The following is a 21,469-nucleotide window of genomic DNA, read 5'->3' on the forward strand; positions in this document are numbered from 1 at the left end:
AAATTATTGTAAGCACGGCCGCCGTTCGCTTCCAATATTATGAACGGCGAAGGAGGCGCGAGCGCAGTACTGGGCGGGAAATTGTAACGCAAACTTCTCCATAATATAGTGTTGTGCAGTATATTATTTGAAAATTAAATCGACTCCGAACATTATAATAGTGAACTAGAGAAAATAATTACACGTTCTCAAAATGTGGCGGCGATTGATATTTGTGAGTATTTCTTAATATTATCGAATATGGATTTTATATCATATTAATATTTAAGTATAAAATTATAAACAGAGATGCCAAAAATCTATTTGTAAAAAAATAAATTTATACTCCAGTTAGGATATTAAACAGAAATACGAAATTAATAAAAAAAAACTCGAAAACCATAACTGGTAATCATTAATTAATGGATGAATATTTATCTATTTCTTTGTATGTACTCTATTTATTTTGCGCGATATATGGATTCTGATGAAACTTGGCAGCAATAATAGCTGACACATCAGGATAACACTACATTTAAAAAGTGTGATAAGTTATCACAGTAAGGTGGAACCGTTGAAAAACAGCTAGTAGTTACCCTATACATTAAAAGCTCGTTTCATGGTTCCCTATAGAAACTATAAAACAAATGAACCAACAATATCTAATGGTAAATAGGTAGGTAGTCAACCAAGACATTGGATAGGCACTGATTTATTGTGTATTCTTGTTAGTGCTTTTATCATCACACATCTGCTCCATTGTTTCACTTATCTACATACATAATTTATAGGTAAATTCTATGCAACGGCGTTGAGTGACAGCTCTTGAAAGTTAACCAAGGCCGACCAAGGGCATTGCATTCTATCAAAATTTTCTCCACGATTAGCTCAACGGTCGCATCCTATTAGTCTCACTTTCGTTTCAATATCTTTCTCTGGGTATACCCAAACCGAGCTCATTAAAACCATAATCATCCGTTCAATATTTTTGTGGTGTTACCGAATTTTCGCTTTACTTCGGCAAAGTGTAAATTGCTGAGGATTATTTTGTTATGATTTTTTAATCTGTTATTGATAATAAAATTGTGGCGAATTGTTTGTGGTCTGGCTCGCGAACCAGTCGTGATATAATTTCACTTATTTCCGGGGAAATTAGAGGTTTAAAAAAGTCTTGAAAATTAGAGGAATTTGTACAATAAAAATCTTACCTACTTACTTACTGTTTATTGCTAGACGGAGTGTATCAGTAGGCAACCTTCGGGATAAATAATGGCTCTTCAGTTGTGGGGGTTGTGGCCTCTCGGGACTAACTAGGTGTTGGTGAGGTCTACCTAGGCTTCCTGTAGCGATTTAGGCAGATAGGTAGTAGGTAGGTAACAATACCGTCTTCCCTAACCGCAGGCAGCTCTGCAACAGAGGTGGTAATTGATGGCCAAATAAAGCCGGTTAGTTTAAATGCAAAGTAATAGTTTATACGCAACAATTATATTTTTAAGTCGCGGAATTAAAACATTCGGCAATGTTTCATGTAATGTCGTTTTAGCTGTGAAGCTCTCATGAATAAATAATAAAGTTTTGTTAGAAAACTATCAAGAGCATATTATGCTCTTGTAAAATTTTCAAAATACCTACGGCACAACTTACAAAGCTCTTTAAAAAAGAAAAACCGAATAGAATAAAGGTCTAAACTTTAAATGACAGAAAACATGTAAAGTCTTAATCATGGTAATGATGAATGATATTGAGGTCTCTTTACTTACTGTCATTGCTACAATATCTAGACCTAACTTAAAAACAATATGAATATTAGCCATGTAATTATTCTTCTCTGTTATTTTAGCCTTGGTGACTTAAATGGTGACCGAGTGTCTGTTGTTTCTATTCGTTGCGGGTTCGATTTCCGCACGAGGACAAATATTTGTGATGTTACATTTGTTCCGTCTATGTACTCGAAGTACGTGACCTGTGTAGGTATGCAAGAACAAAATCTTCGAATGGATATAAGATACGGATACATATTAGTTAACACCTTTGTTTGCTGAACAGTTAACATTGAAAATTTTATTGTTTTGTTAGCGATGTATTTTTAGGGGGTTACCATAAAAAAACATTTTTTAGTGATGAGCTTTTGCCATCAACTTTATTTCAACATCATAACAGCCTGTCCTAGTCTTCCATACTATTCTCTCTGCCGTCAACCAACAGGGAGGTCCTTTCAAGCCATATCGAAAAGACTAGTTTTTTATATCGGAAAAAAACTGCCTATAAAAACAAACTTAAAATCTGCATACTAAGTTGTTTACATAATATAAAAACCAACACTTAACCACATAAGATGTAATTTGTAAAAAACTTTTCAACAAAAACAACACCTTTTAAAAGCACGTTAATTGATTTTGTTATTAATTTTACAATGCAACATTACATAATACAATTATGAAGCAACTTATGAAAACAATGTAAGTACTTACCTACTTAAATTGGTAGTTGTAATGCTAAAGCCAATAAGTTGTAAATCTTTGTTTATATGTTGGTAATTTGGGTAATTACCATTTTTTACGTGATTACTTGGCCGTTTGGTCATAAGGAAGCTAGGCATTACCTACCTATTATGTGTTCAGATTTTACAAGCTAAGATAACTTAAGTGTGTTCTTGCATTGTAAAGACTCATCGAGTTAGTTATCAATATAATTTGACCATTTATTTATACACTAGCTTTCGCTCATGGGTTTTACGATGCTCTGATAAAAATTCTTCTCACACATTTATAAAACGTATTTACTTGTCTTACTATATTTACTTAAGTACTTACATAGGAATAAATATAGTAGGTAGGTGCGCACCTATCTAGGTACTGCCAAGTTTCATAAAAAATCATCCAGTTTTAGCGTGAAAGATTAACTGAAAAACCCGATGTTTTCTGTGTGTTCTATTTTTTCCTGAGCACTTTCCATAGAGTAGTGTTTCGGTTTCCGAAAATCTCGAGTTTATTTTTGTACGAAAGATTGTGGAAATTACAACTATTAATACTTTAATGGAAACTTTATAAGCAAGGCCAGAGAATGCTATTAACTAAAATTGGCACGAAACAGGTAATTTTCTTTCGATTCCGAATTTTGTTTTCATAAGGAGGTACCTACCTACCTAATATAAAAAAAGTTTTGCCATGACTGGTAAACAACAAACAGTTTTGCTGAAAAAAACAAACAGTTTTTAGATGTTATGCTCAATCTTCTAAAAACTTATTGTGTGAATCCTCGTTGAGAAAAATACCATTGGAAAAACCGTGGCTAGTCAAATAAAGAACATCCATCGGAACGTTAGTCTAATCTGTTAATAGGTACAATTATTAAGTCGTTGGAGAGCAAGCAGTAGATTATAATTATTTTACCCAAAATTACTCTATTTAAATCAATAGTTGTTAATTTATTTAATTAACTTCATTAACTTAAGTCAATAATTATAATTAGGTACCTACATATCTGATACCAAAATCTTACATAGGTATAATCTACTTTTCGCAAGTTGGTACGTTATAAGTAGGTAGGTATATCAGAGTCTGAGTGTTACCATAAAACCTTCATGTTAGTCAATTACTTTCATTGTTCATGCTCCCTATCTAGGCAGCCCTACTAGCTATAGATGTAATGTATTACTCCTAGTGTTTCAATTAGTCGGCTCCATTGAACAACTTGGTTCAGAAGCCGCAAAGATATCGTTTACAAATACAACTTATTGAAAGCAATGCTTTCTATCTAGACGGACCTAGAAAGCTGGGTAATAAAATCTTAGAGCCATTGGCCGTGACCACAAGCAAAGGCATCAGGTAAATGCGAAAACCGGATCCATTTGCCCCAATTTTAATGTTATGAAGTGTAACATTAACACCTCAGAAGAGAGTCTCAGAAATCAAACGAAAGTGTACCAAGAACAATCATTAGATTTATTATCACTTCACAATCTCAAAACACTAAACATTCACAAAATAGGTGGATACAATCAGTACATACCTTGTCGCGACGGGAGCTCGTGCAATAATGTGATCGCCGACCGAATTCACTATTCAACGTCAATGTCACAGGTTATGTCAAAATGACAGGAGATATCAACAGTTCATTCATGTAATAGTCGAATAGTATCGATATGTTTGTTACAGTCGGCCATCCTTTAAGAACGAGTCCCTTCGTTCATTTTGTTTTTATTACACACATAATGTATTTCCATTTACTCTATTTCTATATACATATAATAATATACTATCTATTATTTCACTTAACTATAGCTTTGCGACGTGATGCCTACTTCCTTCAACATCATCCGCAATCGCTGCAGCGTTTTGAACCATTCAAGGGCAGCGAGTTCATACGCTATTCATGCCCGGCTCAAAAACACCCTCACTCAATCTCTAATCTATGGTCGTGAGGTGCGAGGTTACTTCCTTCACCGTCACATGCCTCATCGACCTCAATGGCCAAGACATTCCTGGGCGGCGAGTTCGTACGCCATTCATGCCCGCCTTGAACCATCCTCACTCAACTATGCTATAGTCGCGATGAATAAAGGTTACTTCCTTCACCGTTACATATCACGACTGCGGTGCCTCAAGTCACCCATGAGTAGCAAGTTATTACCACCTCATGTTCGAGTTGAGGCACCCCTCACTCTCTCACCGTATTCACTTGTCACAAAGTATCATCATTAACATTTCAAGAACAACAAGAGAAGATCACTCATCATTACAAAATTGCAATCACCTACAATACTTAAATAATAATTCATTCAACATAAAAAACATAAAATTCAACACTAAATCATCATTTACAGCAAATAACATAAATCATTCATCACTATCGCTGTCATTATCACTGGAACTACAAGCAGGGGCACTGAAACTTAGCCAAGGGGATATTTTATCTATAGCTACAACTGTTTCATATCTCGGACCTTTTCTGGTTAGTGGGGTATCCTCTACAAGAAACCGATCATTTGGTAACACCTTCTTAATTCGGTACGGGCCCTGACACTTCGCTTCCAGTTTCTTCGATTGATGCTGTCCTGTCACTATCGCTCTCACTATCCTAACAAGATCTCCCTCCTTGTAATCAGTGGCCTTCTTCCTACCTTTATCAAATCGATCCTTATTTATATTCTGGTTTGCCTGAATCCTTTCACTTGCCTCGGACCTAATCTCCTCTAATGTCTTATTATTCTCATTTTCAGTATCGTCAATAATATCATTTAATAAACCCTGGGCTGGATTTGGGACTCTCCTACCAAATAACATCTCGGTTGGTGTTTTTCTAGTTACGCTATGAACCGAAGTGTTAAGCCCTAATTGAATATCAGGAAGGAATTCATCCCATGTTTTACTGTCTTTACCATGAACCATGGACCCAAGTGAGGCCAGAATCGTCCGGTTATACCGTTCGACCTGTCCATTTGCTCTTGGGGTCGCCACGGCGTTAAGGACGTGCTTCACACCAATTGATTTCACATAGGTTTTGAACTGTTTGCTAGTGAAGCTCGTCCCTCTGTCTGTTATGAGTCGAAGGGGAGGTCCGAAGTAACTGAAGAGGGTTTTAAATGCTTTTATCGTTTCTTTCGTTTTTGTGCTTCGAACTGCTGATAAATTAACATATTTTGTAAAGGCGTCAACTATTACAAGAATATACAAACTGCCTCGCTTACTACGGGGAAACGGCCCCAGGTGATCGGCATGGAGGGTATGAAATGGGATGTCAACCTTTGGGATTGGGTGTAGCATCCCCTCCTTAGCACCGGATGGCAACTTGTGGTGGGCGCACTCGAGGCATGCTGCCACATACTTTTTATAAACTTCCTCATTTTGGGAACCAAAGTGGGACCTTATCCTATCTAGGGTTTTCTCAAAGCTAAAGTGTCCTACTTCGTCGTGATTTGCCTTTAGCAACTGCCAACGTACACCTTTTGGGACGAGCCACCGGTTGACACCATCACCTAACACTCTAAATACACGACCATTTTTAACTGTATATTCTTTGAAAGTATCCACGATTTTCGGGGTTTCCGGGTCCTCTAAAATACGCTTAATGCGCATAATTTCATCGTCGGAAGACTGCACTGTGACAATCCAATCCTCCGTTCCAACTGACAAGACATCAAGTGTATGGGTTTGTTCTTCAGATGCAGGGGATACAGGTCCTCTGCTAAGTGCATCAACATGGGACATCCTCTCTCCGGGACGGTACTCAATATCACAATTGAATTCCAGGAATTGGATCCACCATCGCGAGATCCTTTGCACGAGGTCTTTCTTTGTAAATGTGGTGCGCAGGGCATTGCAGTCCGTAACTATCGTAAATTTGATTCCGATGAGATAAGTACGAAATTTATTCAATGAACTGATGACTGCAAGTGTCTCTAATTCAAATGAATGCATTTTCATCTCGTCAGTTGACGTCTGGCGGCTGAAGTACGCCACTGGCCTCCAGACCTCGGAACCCTTTCTTTGGAGCAAAATGCCTGCGACTCCCAGTTTGCACGCATCTGTGTGTAACTGTGTCTCGGCGTCATGGTCAAAAAGGGCTAAAACCGGTCTGTCTGTTAGTGACCGTTTAATGTTTTCGAAGGACTCGACCTCAGCCGGTCCCCATCGCCATGGGATATCCCTCTTCAGGAGATTCGTCAATGGTCTCGCTATTACGGCGAATCCCTTGACGAACCTTCGGAAGAAGCTTGCAAGACCGAGAAATCTCCTAACCTCATGTTGGTTTTTAAGGGGCGGAAATTTTGAGACCGCTTCCGTCTTCTGCCTTCCCGGTCTGATACCGTCCTTGTCTATCTCAAACCCAAGGAAGTCAATGTGCTCTTGGAAAAAGTTACATTTTTCCATTTTAAGAGTTAAACCTGCTTCGCGTATCAGGCCCAGAACTTCCTCTAGACGCACTAGTCCTTCCTCAAAGGTTTTGGATGGTATTAATATGTCATCCATATAAATGACAACATAGCTTACTTTAGACCTATTCAGTATTTTGTGTATTGCCCTTTGGAAAACGGCTGGAGCATTCGCCAGTCCGAACGGAACGCGATTGTACTCATATTGACCGTCGGGAGTGACGAATGCCGTCTTTTCTCGGGATTGCTCGGATATAGGGATCTGATGGTACCCAGAAGCCAGATCGAGCGATGTAAACAAACAGTGACCGGATAACTGATCCAAAGATCCTCGATCCTTGGCAGTGGGTACTGATCCCTTTTAGTGCGACTGTTTAAAGCCCGGTAGTCAACACAAAGTCGCTTTTCTCCAGACTTTTTATTTACCAGAACTATTGGGCTGGCATAGGGTGAGCTAGATTCCCTTACGATACCATGCTTAATCATATCAGCTATCATATCTTGGACTAATTTACGCTCTGAATGGGGAAGACGGTAAGGCCTGTACACAACCGGGGTAGTGTCTTTGAGATGGATTTCCATCTCAGTTACATTTGTATATCCCAAATCATGCATGCCGGTAGAAAAACAACATTTGTATTTCTGCAATAATTCCACACAAGATTGTTTTTGACTCTCCGACAAATGGTCTCCGCACTTAGGTACAGTCAATGTATGATTACCATGAAGTTCATAAGACACGCTCAAGATTTGGGCAAAGTGCTGATTGTCTGCTCCTAAATATTGAGCCCGAGTTAATAACGTGTTCTCCTTGAAGTGAATTGCATTCAAACCAACACTCTGAACAAGTAAGTTGCATTCGAATTCCCGAATATGGTATTCCCCTGGCAGAAGGTAGTATTCCTGACCAGGTCGACCCCTTACTGAGCCACCGACATAAATCCTGCCGTCCCGTGAACAATCCGACTTGACAGGGACAAGCACCATTTCGCCTACATCTATCGTAATGTCACTAATTGTGGTAAGATACAACTTTGAATTTTGTTCGTTTTCGACAACTCTTTCGAATTTTAAATATGTAGGTGTCTTAATTATTTTTACGGTGGGCCTTTCGGTATAGCTATGTCCTAATAGAATATCAGGATTAATCAAATGGTCGTCTATGATAAAAATCTCTACATCTTGTTCAAAAATCCCTTGAACATCAATATTGACTAATGTACGACCTAACGGCAAGTATGGAACATTCCCTAATCCTCTAAGAAATGGTCCATTGATAGTATTCCAAATCAACCCTAATCTCTTAGCCTCACATTCGCGAACGAGTGTAGCTTCACTACCTAAATCTAGTTGACATATAGCCGGCACCCCATTTATCTTAATTGCAAGTCGGTACTTATCATTATTACTATCAGCTAGGGAGACCTCAAGTACATTCTTATCCTTAGGTGGGTTTTTATGTTCCTTGGACCTTGGGCAATGGGAAGATAAGTGTCCTAGATAATGGCAATCATCACACTTCACTAGAGGTTTGGGACATCTAAAACTGGGGTGTCCGACACCATTACAGTTAAAACATGTGATAGGTCCCTTGGTGTTATTTTTAAGTGAATTTGTGTCAGAATTTCTTGTAGAGTTACTGTTCCCCATAGCATTAACATTTGAACGTTTATCTCGGTTAAAATCTTTATTTGTATCGTTCAGAATTCGATGGTGTTTAATAGTTTTAAAGAACTCTAGCACATCTTCAGGTCTATCAAATTTAGCTGCCTGAGCCCCAACACGGACTCCTCTATCATCTATTCCATGAAGTAGACAGTCCACTGCCTGTTTTCCAAAGATTTTACATCTATTCAATAAGTTTATTTTCGAAAAGTAATATAACTCAAACGACTCACCAGGACGTACACGTCTACCAAGCATTTCTGTCAACAGTTCTGCATAGTTCTCAGTCGCAGGAAATGATTCTCTCAGCATTATTTTCCATTCTGACCAGTTGTGCTTGATAGAGGGTAGGCCCTGGTACCACGTTTTTGCTATTCCTGAAAGTTTAGGCAGGGCATAGTGTACCGTTTGTCTATCCGTCCAATTATAGATTTCTGTACACTCATCTACTTTATCGAGCCAAATATTTATAGTCTGTTCTTTAGACAACGGGTCGAATTCTGGGATTACGTTATTCATGGTTGTAAACGATTCACGATCCCCTGCCTTGGATTTAAGTACACTCAAAAATTGGTCAAAGAAATCAAATGTTGATTTAGGTTCTTTGGGTTTCCTAGAATCATCAGTAACGCTGGGGTTGCGACGTTTAGTCGGTGTTGATAAGAAATGATTATGCTGACTATTATAGCTACGGTGTTCTCTGCGATGGGACGGACCAGCCTCAGGAGTATGGTCGTGTTCGCGGTCAAACACTTTGTCAAGCTTTTCACGTACCTCCCTTTCAAGCGCACGTAACCGCTCTCTCTCTCGTGACAGCATGTCCTCCCGCTCGCGTAGTCTGCGTAGACTGCTGCTGCTCCGACTTCGGCGGCGACTCGGGCGAAGGTTCCGTGGCGCAGTACGACTCCGTGATCTCCGAGGACGTCTTTCGTCGTCCCAACGGCTCCGACTTCGGCTCCGCCTCACACTTTCTCGACGTGGAGCACGGCTACATCTGCCGGATGCCTCGCTGCTGTGGCGCAGCATTCCGTTGCTTTTCGCTCCTGAGTCGCTCATATTCTGGAACTCGAAATCATATGTTTCAGTATCGCGTACGTAAATTGAATACTAAAAGGGACGAAAAGAGCGTATTTATTTCCTATAAATCTATAAGCACTATTCAGTATCATTCAAATTAGTCTGCTTTCTAGTTAAAAAAGTAATTAAATTGTTCCGTAATTATTTTCAGAAACGGAAAATAATAAGTATCCATTTGAATCGTGGCGGTAGATGCACAATTTAGTAGTTTGTGGCGCAAATCCTGTAACTCATTCAATGTTTTCCACGAATATAAGTATATTTCTATTGAACACAAAAAAAAAACGGTATTAACTAGCAATTCATATAAAGGAAAAAATAAATCTGCTTGCATCACTCATATGGCCACTATTTATCACGACATATCTCAAAATTTAGTTACGTCAAATATTATTCTAGCTATTTTAACATATATTTAAATAAAATTTCAAATCTACCGACCGTCTGCTGCGAAGTGGTTTTCTAATCACGTACAAATATCCACTTGCATCATCGAACTGACCTTACTTTTTAACAATGTTTCTTAGCAATTCAGTCTACTAATTCATATTCTATTATTTTTGAAGTATATTTAGTAATTATCACTAATTAATGACAGTCGAGCATGTGGGGTGGTATTTCAAAACCGTTTGTTTCGAACGATCCCACTTCTGAGATGTAACATTAACACCTCAGAAGAGAGTCTCAGAAATCAAACGAAAGTGTACCAAGAACAATCATTAGATTTATTATCACTTCACAATCTCAAAACACTAAACATTCACAAAATAGGTGGATACAATCAGTACATACCTTGTCGCGACGGGAGCTCGTGCAATAATGTGATCGCCGACCGAATTCACTATTCAACGTCAATGTCACAGGTTATGTCAAAATGACAGGAGATATCAACAGTTCATTCATGTAATAGTCGAATAGTATCGATATGTTTGTTACAGAAGTAAGCATTACAAAATACAGCATAGCTTAGAGTCTCATCTTTTCCCTACGCCTATCCCAACATTCCCAACTTTATTGGTGTAGGTGCAGCAAATTTTATGCTTGCTTTGGCGATTTTTGTAATTTTATGCTGTGGTTTTAATTATTAGGTACCTACACATCTATGCAAGACTGTTATATAGATTTGTGTAAATAGAAAACTACGCTTCATTAAAAGTGGACAGGCACATAAAGTTAAGTTTCAATACATTTAGTATTCAAACCCTTAATAGATTCGTCGATATTTATTGCTTAATTCATTTAATTGATTTGCCCAAATTAATTATGTAACTTAATAGTGACTGCATTGGGTATCTAATAAATAACTAGGCATTGACTAGCCAAATCCAATTTAGACAACGTAGATACCCACTTAAGCTAGGTTTTCGTTACAATTACAGGCTCAGATAAATTCTAAAGATTATGACTATCTCAAGCTGTAAACTAACGTTGTTTCTCAGTAAGACAAAGGCTTTATTTTACCTACTTGATAAATTAAATAGAAATGATAGTAGTAATTATTAGATTCTTAATTATGCAATCTCCTTGGTTAAGATCTGCATAATTGATGTAATTACAAAAATCTTGTAAGGAATCACTTTCTAATAGCCAAACCTCATTAAAATCAATTTTACGATCACGCGTTCCGTAGACGGATAGAAGGATTTCCTTGATGTAACTTATGACCGTATCCGTAATCCGTGAGAAATTGACAACTAAGTTAGCATACTAGAACATTATCACTCATAAAGTCTTCCAATACTGAACGGAACTTCGTCGTTAAATCGATTATAATAAGTATCGTCATCTCCCGAGCCTTTTCCCATCATCATAATAAGTGCATGCTAAATTATCTTCCTTTTAAAGACAGGGTAACTGGCTTGCGGTAGGCTCGCATACTACATTCAGGTTGGACAAGAAGCTGATCCTACCTATCCTGGTATATTTGGAAAGATGCTGGGCATCCAATAGCTTCCTTCCATAGTGCCGGATTGACATAATAGCTCTTGAATCTCTTTAGTCTAAATACGACCTACCCACTAACTTGCTACAGTTTCGAGTAAATTATACCTAGATCCTGAATCCTTATTTTCAAAAGATCAACATAACAAAAAGCTGCAAAAGCTAAGACTAGAAGCTAGCTAGAGCTGGAATTTACCCGTTACCAAACAGCAATTTAATTTGACTTCAACGAAGATGTTGCTTAAATCAGGCAACCCCATTTATTAGACCCTGATTCCAAATACGTAACATACCTAAAGTAATATCCTAAGCAGTGTTACTATTGAGATATTAGCTAAGCTGCAATTGCTTTAGCCGTATTAGAAGCAATACTATGTAGTTACAAGGTTAATTAAGCTAATCATTAGCTTGACCAAGTACCAACACGCATGGCGCTAGGTAGCTAATTAGCTTCCTACTAGAATTACCAATGTCTGTCTGTTGCTGTCATGGTGGTCTAGAGATTAAAAGAACCAAGCCACCAAGAAATGCATGTATTGGCCTAGTGGTCATGTACGAGTGTATGTACATCATGTACCTAACTTTCTTAAAGCCATGTGTATTTTCTGCTAAAAAACATCTCAGGGAAATCTGGGGATTAAAAACCTGTAGGTAATCCGCCTTGAGCAATGTTGTGATTAACACTCATGCCTTTTCTGTATGGGACGAGTACCCTGCATCATCATCATTTTCCGAGTCTTTTGCCTACTATGTTGGGGTCGGCTTAAACTCTAACCGGTTGCAGCTGAGTACTAGGGTTTTACAAGGAGCGACTACCCTATCTGACGTCCTCAACCGAATTACCCGAGCAACCCAATACCCCTTGGTTAGACTGATGTCAGCCTTACTGGCTTCTGACGACCCGTAACCCGCCTGCCAAGGATGTTCAATGACAAGCCTGTGCCCTGCAGTAGGGCAATAAAAGGGCTAGTGATATGGTGATAGTAGCACTTTCCTTGAACCAATCTGCTTTACCATAAAAGAAGTAAATAAAACTATTTGGGGAGCGCTAGTTAAAAGCTGACTTAAAATGACGCACCCACTGCTGCATATTTACGCACAAAAGCTTTAAAATATGAACGCAATTTGTTTTATGCAAACAATATTTCTCTATGATGCGAAATAAAGGTAGATAGATACCTACTTAGTGGTTAGTAACAGTTGATAAAAACAACTAGGTATATAATCGGGTAATGGTGAAGTTTTAGTTGATTTCATAAATATAAGCTTAATTTTGGGCACGCTACATAAACATTAACCCAAAACTGTTTGATACGGAACAAACTTTGCTTTTGACAAGTTTCGAACATTATCAAACGGTTGAAACAGACAACACATTACGACTGCTAATACCTATTTTTGATGATCAAACAAATGTGTCTTCCTTATATTTTTTGTCATAAGTAATCAAAGACTACAGGAAGCTTAGATAGATAATTAAGATGTACAAACTAAGTACTAGGTACACGATATATTAATATAAATTGCATATTACAGTCTGTAAGCACACGTAAATTATAGTCTTGATTACTCCTTTATTACTGTTCGTATCGTACTAAATATCAAAACAGATTTGAATTTAATAACAGCTTCATCTATTCTCTCTTAATTAATTAATATGGAGGTACTAGGTATCTGTATATAGTTACCTATAGATATTATGATAAAGCCAGCTAGGTATGTGATCGTACATAACGATCACAACACGGGAATTCCGAGATATACCTATCTATTTTTGAACCTTGATTATATTATTCAGTAAATGGTACCTATAATGGTGTTTCTTTTATAACCAATCGAAGTTATGTTTTAATGAATATAACCTTCCTCGAAGTAAACAAAGTCAAATCAAACAAATATTTGCCTAGCAATTTACGCTCTGTGTTAATGACCAGTCAATCTTACCCTGTAGGTACCTTATTGTTTATTTTGAAATAATATTCAATTTTACGTTACAACGTTTAATATGTGCGGTTGAGTTATGGTATCATTAACAAAACGATTTAATTAGTAAGTAGGTAAATAAATACTATGCATTCGACCTTAAACCAATTTCTCGGCCGTGTCCTATAGCCGGATGATTAATTCGATGATAATTTAATTAATCAAAGAATACCGACGAAGTCATTAATTTGCATTTTAATCATCTCCTGAGTGGTACTTAATTATTTAAAATTTTATACACAATACCTAATCAAAAATTATATACCTACTTTATGGCGATAACCATAGAATGAAAAGATAGGATAAGGCAGAGATTTACAATGATTTTACAGAACATTAACTAAAAGCATGTAGGTGGATCTTTGTTATAGAACCTACTTTTTCTCTAAGAAAATTTTAATCAGTGCCTAATTAACAGGTATTTACTTAGGAACCCACTGGCGAAATGTGGGTGAACATTTATTTAACCTTTCGCCTCAAACAAGACGGAATTACGTTATATTATTAAAATACAATCTACGCGTTACTTTCTTACCGATGCCGACGAGGAAAGTAAAAATTAGTTTCCGTACACGGTTCATTAATTTCACGACCGCCTATCAAGTTTTTTACCGTCTGCAAATAAGAGCGAAGTGCCTTTATATTGCACAAGTTACAGTTTTTTATGTGTTTAAGATTAAGTTTGTTCTACATCCTGCTTCGCGTTATTATCATATGTTGTAGGTAGGTTTATTTCCTTACGCATGTATGGAAAAATAAAACTTCTTTATTGCGTAGTGAGCAAGGAAATTATATGTGGACCACATGAGTATCCCATGTAAGTGGGAAATAGTGGACTCGCCTAATTACGTAATTAGTGGTTGGGCTTGTTTCGTAAGAAGTTAGAAGAAATTATAGCAAGAACATCAACATTAACTGCATTGGAAGCACCGATATGGTATCAGCGTGACTTGAATAGCCGGATGAAAGAAAGTTCCGGATTCACATCCCTATATCTGGCCAGTTGGTGTACATACTTAGAAACAAGTTGTCCACATACATATCTAGTGCGTACTTCTGAAACCTAATGGAGTAGGATAGCATTTATATGGAAATGAAAAAGCAACAAGCAAAAGTATTTCTTTCTATGTAGGTCATACTCGACGCACCATTTTATTTTTATGTCCAGTCTAAGTTCATATTCCGTGCATTAACCCAACAAATTGAAAATAAACATCAAAAATAGTTCCGATAAAGTCATGGTCTAATAAATATCGTGTCGCCAATTATGTACTTCGCGGTTGTCTCGATATAGAGGTGTGCGACCACTGTCACGTAACTTACACTTAGGCTTAAAAGTTTGATAAACTGAGATTTTTTTATGTGTGCATGCCATAATCAGAAATAACATAGAAATAAGTTTTAGGTACCTCCCTATCTATTTATTTTGTTTATAAAACAAGGGTTCAGTCCTAGAATCCATAGATTAGGTGTTCTGTTTTTATTTTCGATCAATCAAGAAAAAAATAGGTACGCTGTTTTGAATAGACACAATAGCCAGCTTTTACGGAAAGTAAACATATCACTATCACTATGGTGTGCCCAAGCCTTTCGATTTGCACTGATTGTTAGAGCTGGCCATACAGTTTTTTTCTTCACTTATTGTGACACAGTTGTACGTAATTGAACTTTACGTAACATGATCTAATAGAAAAACAAATTTCCTTTTTGCATTGACACCTCTTTCATTGAGATGCCGTGCAATGACTGATCTCGTAACCCGTTCAAGCTGTTTAGAAATGAACGGTCTGGTTAATTTACAATTAAATAGAACGGATAGTATACTACGTTTTTTTGCAATGGCCCAGACTAACTCCCACGGTTTGGTAAAAGATGAGAAAGTAAAGTAGATCGGATTTTTTCTAGCAGAGAATTCTAAACAAGTTCTTCCACTTATTAAACATCGCAAGTGAGGCTAAAGTAACATGTCACATTGTGTTGTTCCAGATATTGCCGCTTCTACTCTCAGTATCAACCATAAGAGTACCAGTCGACAAAGAAGAAGCGCCCACCGACGCGCCCAGCACACCTGAAGCCACACAAAATACGCCCGTCTACTACATAACAGACGACGAAAATGTCGACAGCTACCTCATCCCCCCTAGCCCTCACAAACCAGAGGAAGCGCCTGAGGGAATAGCTGGCTTACCAACATTCCTGATACCACCATCAAAAGATAGACAGTCTGACTACTACGTGCCCAAGCAATCTGCAGATGTTCAAAGTGACTGGCTACCCATTCTCCAAGCACAACCACTTCAAAACAAACGGAACGCTCCCACTTTCCAAAGACTACCCTTAGAAACCATTCCGATTTTTTTTAACCCTAAGCAAGCCAGTGCACAAGTTTCTCTGCCTCCCGTCCCTTCAACTCACCTTGAGTCACCCTCAGTGGATGCAGTCAACGAGTTCTTTATAGATGTGCCCGAGGAAGAAGTGCATGTTAATGAAAACAACGAACCTATTGAACCATCTTCATATAACGTAGCTCCTCAAAATGAAAATCCCAATGTTCCCCAGCAAAGTCTTAACCCCGCAGAACCCACCCTTGCCTTACATTTGACGCCACCTAAACCGCAATCATTCAACGCACCAACTAAACTTTATCCGAAGAAATATGCTGGTGGATTCCAGCCTGTTCCGATACCCCTCGCTCAGTTTGCCGACCCCGCGGCAGAGGTACCGAAAGCGAAGCCTGCGAAATACTTCAAGCCACAATCTAGCGCCGAAATTGGACAGTTCGCACCTGACGAAAAGAAATTGTATCATTACCAAAAAGCTGAACATCAACGAAAACTGAAAGGAGAAGAGGAAGGTGATAAGGTAAGTTTTATAAGTATCTATTACATTTTGAAATGGAGCGAGAGTTTAGCGGATATGAATTTAACTTAGAAACTTGTTGTGTTCCCAGCAACTCCAGTCAGCTGATGGTGTGTCAGATGAAACATATGGCGAGCCTACTTCAGCCGAACAAGAAACTTCGGAAACTAACTTGAGATACCCCGGACGTACGTGTAATATAACTTAATAATAACATAACAATGATTGTTTGAAGTGGGTTGAGATGTATAAATCAAAAACTTGTATGACTAAACTTGCTGTAATAATCTCTATAAATTGTTCGACCCTTCAGTTCCAAGTCAACTAAGTTAGAATAATGGTATTGTTTGATACAAATACTGTACTCTCATTTCCGACCTTACCTTTTGCAACGATAGTTGTCTATGTCTTAAAAACACTTTGTAAAGAATGTAATTAAAGGGTCAGCTCTATAAAATCGATTTGCTAACTGCGATTTCCCGTTTGAATGTAAAATGAAACCTACAACTTTATTCTATGTCTTTCAGATAACGCGTATCCCATACCTCCTCGTCACAAGCCCCATGCTCCAGTGCGCTACGGGCCCCGGCCGGCTCCCATACGTCAGGCACCCGAGCCGACGCCCCCACAAGATGTGGGCCCTGCCGCACCGGCCCCCGACGGAAGGACAGAGTTTAGGATGCACGGCATGAAGGGACCTCATAGCTACCAGTTCGGATATGATACTGGCAAAGGGTATGTATTTAATCCAGATCAAATTGTTATAAGGTAGGGTCTATTGGATCAAAAAGTTCATATGTCCTGCCTGTATACGCCAGAGTCACTCTTCAAATTCAATCGCTGAGACACCGGTCTTGGTAAAATAACAATCGACAGTCACAAATTGCTGACAAGAATGCGTAATACGACTAATTAAGGCAAACCAAACTAACCTTACAAAACATATCTGCCTCATAGTCAATTGTTTTTGACTCAGCAGCCTTTATATTCCTTTTTATCAGTCCAAAAATATAACAAAACATATTTAAATTTTCAGAAAGAACCGTCAATTCCGATACGAAGAACGCGACAACGATGGTCTAGTGAAGGGACACTATGGCTACGTGGACAGGGCTGGTAAACTTCGCGTGGTCAACTATAGCGCACACCCTGAGTACGGGTTCCGTGCCGAAGAGCCCGTTGAGAAACAATCGTGAACAGGGAATTTTACGTAGTTTAATGATATGAAGTAGAAGTTCCTTAGTGTTAAAGTTGCCAGATCCCTAATTTTAGAGTGCCTAGAGATTCGCAAGTAAGCTTTCCCGATGCGTAAATTACCATACAGCAGCAAACTCGGAATCAGCACTCTGGACTAAAAGCAAAATCGTTTATGCACATGTATCACATGTATTCCGTTTTCGCTTTTAAATGAAGAGTTAAGAGAACGAGAGGAACGTGTTCTTATAGGTACATCTGGCAACACCTAATACTATTTACCCCGTCACTGTCAAACTGAACCAGTAAGAAAGAGGCGGGAATATAGCCAAAGCGTGTGCTAAGTAACTTCTATATGGGCCTAATATGTGATCGTCTATGCTATTTACATAATCGGGTAAACTATTATTATTATATAAAATTATCTAATCTTCATGACCTCTGAAGAGTTTATAATATTGTAAATATCACTTTGTTGTAAATAATCGTATTTACTACAACTTATTTTGTCTATGAGGAATTCTCATAAGACTAGAATGGATACATACAAATATGTTTGTTTTTAGTTATGTTTAACTTATAGGGTATTATAGGTGTGTTACCATAAGTGTCATATAGTCGATAAGATATAGTAATTTATATGTTAAACAGAAGAAAATAAAAATATATAATACAATACATAGTTCTTATTTTTATTAATATTTAAACAAAAGTATCCCCAATTATCACGCTGTCTTCTTTGAAAACAATCAAAGCCCTTTAAAGTTGCCAGATTTAAACTTTGTTTGGCGCATAACTACAATAACATTTTTATTTTTAACATATTTTTGGTCATGATCACCAAATAACAATAAAAAAAAAATGGAATGGAAAGTATACTTAAACCTAGATAATGTAATACAAAACTCTTTTTTAACAATATGGCACATACCACGCACATTACAATGGTTTACAAAAATATATTATGTTTCTTGCTTGTTTATGTATTAAGTTTAACAAATATTATAAAATGTATATAAAACCCTATTTCTTGATTGCTTAATTCACTGGTAATGTTATTTCAATTTAAGACTATTGACTAGTTCACCAAGAAGGCTAGAAGCACCAATGCGGAACAGTTTTGGGGTGAGCCATTCTGGTCCTAACTCTGTGTATACAAGGACCAACCAATTAACTGCATCTCTTGCAGTTTTAATGCCTCCCGCTGGTTTTAAACCCACCTGAAAAGAAAAAATATTATTTAACATTTGGTAGAAATTAAGAGATTAGAAATATCTGACACAAAAAGTATATTGAAATGGCTGTTTGTTATGGTTTATTGAGAACTAGCTGTATTCCTGAGTCTGATTTTCACCCACAGAAGAGGTTCTTCCCATACCCAGATGAAATATAGCCTATGTATGTATGTTACTCAGGAATATTGTAGCTTTCCAACAGTAAAAATAATGTTTCATATCGGTTCAGTAGTTTCCGAACCTTTAGGCCAAGTTAACAAAAAAAAACAATGTTCCTCATTATTATATTAGTATAGATGAAAAGTACCTTAACACCAGTTGTCTGGTAATGCTCCCTTATAGCTCTGCACATTATTAGGCCAATAGGCAGAGTAGCGTTCACTGCCTCTTTGCCAGTGGATGTCTTGATGAAGTCTGCTCCAGCCTTCATAGACACCATTGAAGCTTTGTAAATCTGTAAAGAGATCATTCAATATCGATGATTAATAAAAAATATTTATGATCAGAACCTTTTTGGTGGCAGTTGACATACTGCCTGTTAACTAAAGAAGTACCTGGATAAAAAATGATGGGCAGGCTTTTAAGTTTTTTCTACTAAATGTGTGACTTGAAAATACTTACGTTGTCATAGCTCCCTAATTCTCCAACACCAAGAATGACTTTAAGGTGGGCTTTTCCACATGCCTTCCTCATCTGCTGGACTTCATAGTACAGTGAGTCCCACTGGCCAGTGAGTACTAAGCTGCGATCTAACACCACATCAATCTCTGTGGCTCCATTTGACACGGCAAAGTTAATTTCTTGTAATCTTGTTTCTAGTGGGTAAAGTCCGGATGGGAAACCAGTGGCCACTGTAAAACACAAATATTTCAGTTTAAGACTTAGACAATACTTGATTTTAAAATAGAGAACTATTTTCTGTAGATGGAATGCAAGGCAATCCTGAGTTGCATATATAAAAACACCCATAAATTTGTAAAAATAATACATAAAATAAACAAATTTATGGCTAACCTGCAGCTATATTGATATCAGAGGTAAGCTTCATCAGTTTCAGAGCCTCATATGCATCTTTCACTCTGCTGGGGTACACGCACACAGCTGCAGTTCTTATAGGTTCCTTTAGTCCTAATTTGGTAACAAAGTCTGGTGGTAAAGGATTTGCTGCCTGAAAAAAAAAAAACATGAATGTTGTATGTGCCATAAATCATCATTGTTTAGGCATAGGAAAAGCATGCCCTCAAAATGCACACTACTGCCTTTTACGCTGAGATGAAACATAATCAGAAACTCAGAAGTGTCTATTATTATTCATATTTTACAGCAAGAAAGTTACATTGCCATACAAACCTTTACGCACAGCCTAAATACATTGGACCTAGTATCATCGCCAGATAGCGTAGTCAAATCAATGACTGTGATAGCTTTCAGCAGCCACCCATTGAAGTCATCAACACTGATGAGGTGGGAATCCAAAATAGTTTTAACCTGTGCATCAACATTTGATTTGTTGATGTAAACTCTTTTTAGTCCAGCCAATCCTAAAAATAAAAATTATTAAGAAAAAAAAAACAGGATTGATTTTAGTACATAGTAGAAGTGAACTATAAATGTTATTTAAAATACAGTACCTACCTATTTTGTTTTTAAAAATAAATTATTGTCAGTCACACAGAATAAGTTATTTGAAGTACAATGTTAAATTATGGCTAAAACTATTATGATAATAATTCTGAAATTAACCTATCTTTGGGCCAACAAAAACCAAGTATTTAGGACCGATAACATTATCTTACCACACCGAAAGTTACGATAATAAGAATAAATGGAAAAAGTTTTTGTTGTCACTTACCTAAAACAGTTGAAGTTGGTAGCACCATTGTAACTATGTAATTAGACTGATGTATTTTATGGATATTAAGTATTTACTATGGTGTCCTGCAGTAATTAACTAAAAAATAAATAAAATTATAAACAAAGAAACCGGCCTCGCGCGAGGAAGTGACATAATGACATTGACAATTGACATTGTTAGTTTGACAGTAGAATGTCAAGATTGTGCCAATGCCACAGAGTATATACATACTGCCAATGCTAACAGTACAAAGACACTTTTTCTTTTATTTATATGTTTTTTTCAGACATGTTTTAAAAATAAAGATGTGGAAATATTTGTAGAGAATATTGGAAAAAGTCCCAGTCGATGAATGAATATTAGGTATATATGTATGAATAGTAGATGAATGACTATTGATTGAAAACAAGTTGTGTTGAGATCTTCAAGAATAATAATGCCTTAACTCATGGCAGCCAATGTGGAGCCAACGTCGTGAACATTTTGGGAATAACCTACCTACTATTATAATTTACCTCACACTTATTTCTTTCTATGTATTCCCCCATTTTTGTGTACTCTTCCGGACAACTGTTTTTCTGTAATAATTCAAGTACATCAAGTCCGAATCTTAAAAAAAATAATTGGTATAAAGCTTTTGCGTTACATACAGTTTACCTCTACTGATATTTTCCCAGTGTTCAAAATGCTCCACTAGACCATATAAATATGCGTAAGAACCTATACGAATGCTTATACGGAGCTATAAGAAGATGTAAGTATATTTTACCGAATTCTGCTGACGTAGGTTTCCATCCAATTTAGATG

General features: G+C 37.4%; 2 protein-coding genes across 2 annotated transcripts; one reads left to right on the top strand and one right to left on the bottom strand.

Annotated features, from left to right (window-relative positions):
- On the top strand, nt 1-18,248 carry LOC110384075 (uncharacterized). The gene is made up of 5 exons (XM_021345164.3): nt 1-214; nt 15,506-16,381; nt 16,470-16,566; nt 16,906-17,113; nt 17,415-18,248. The coding sequence occupies exons 1-5, from the start codon at nt 194-196 to the stop codon at nt 17,572-17,574; spliced, it is 1,362 nt and encodes a 453-aa protein (XP_021200839.3). The 5' UTR covers nt 1-193; the 3' UTR covers nt 17,575-18,248.
- LOC110384076 (deoxyribose-phosphate aldolase) lies at nt 18,244-20,822 on the bottom strand. Its single transcript, XM_021345165.3, has 6 exons — nt 20,660-20,822; nt 20,158-20,348; nt 19,822-19,975; nt 19,429-19,658; nt 19,115-19,261; nt 18,244-18,792 (listed from the first exon to the last, which is right to left on the bottom strand). Exons 1-6 carry the CDS (start codon nt 20,685-20,687, stop codon nt 18,628-18,630), a joined length of 915 nt encoding a protein of 304 aa, XP_021200840.3. The 5' UTR covers nt 20,688-20,822; the 3' UTR covers nt 18,244-18,627.
- Nucleotides 20,823-21,469: the final 647 nt, after the last annotated feature.

The sequence above is a fragment of the Helicoverpa armigera genome, chromosome 4 (assembly GCF_030705265.1).
Source record: "Helicoverpa armigera isolate CAAS_96S chromosome 4, ASM3070526v1, whole genome shotgun sequence".
In the NCBI taxonomy this organism is placed as follows: domain Eukaryota; kingdom Metazoa; phylum Arthropoda; class Insecta; order Lepidoptera; family Noctuidae; genus Helicoverpa; species Helicoverpa armigera.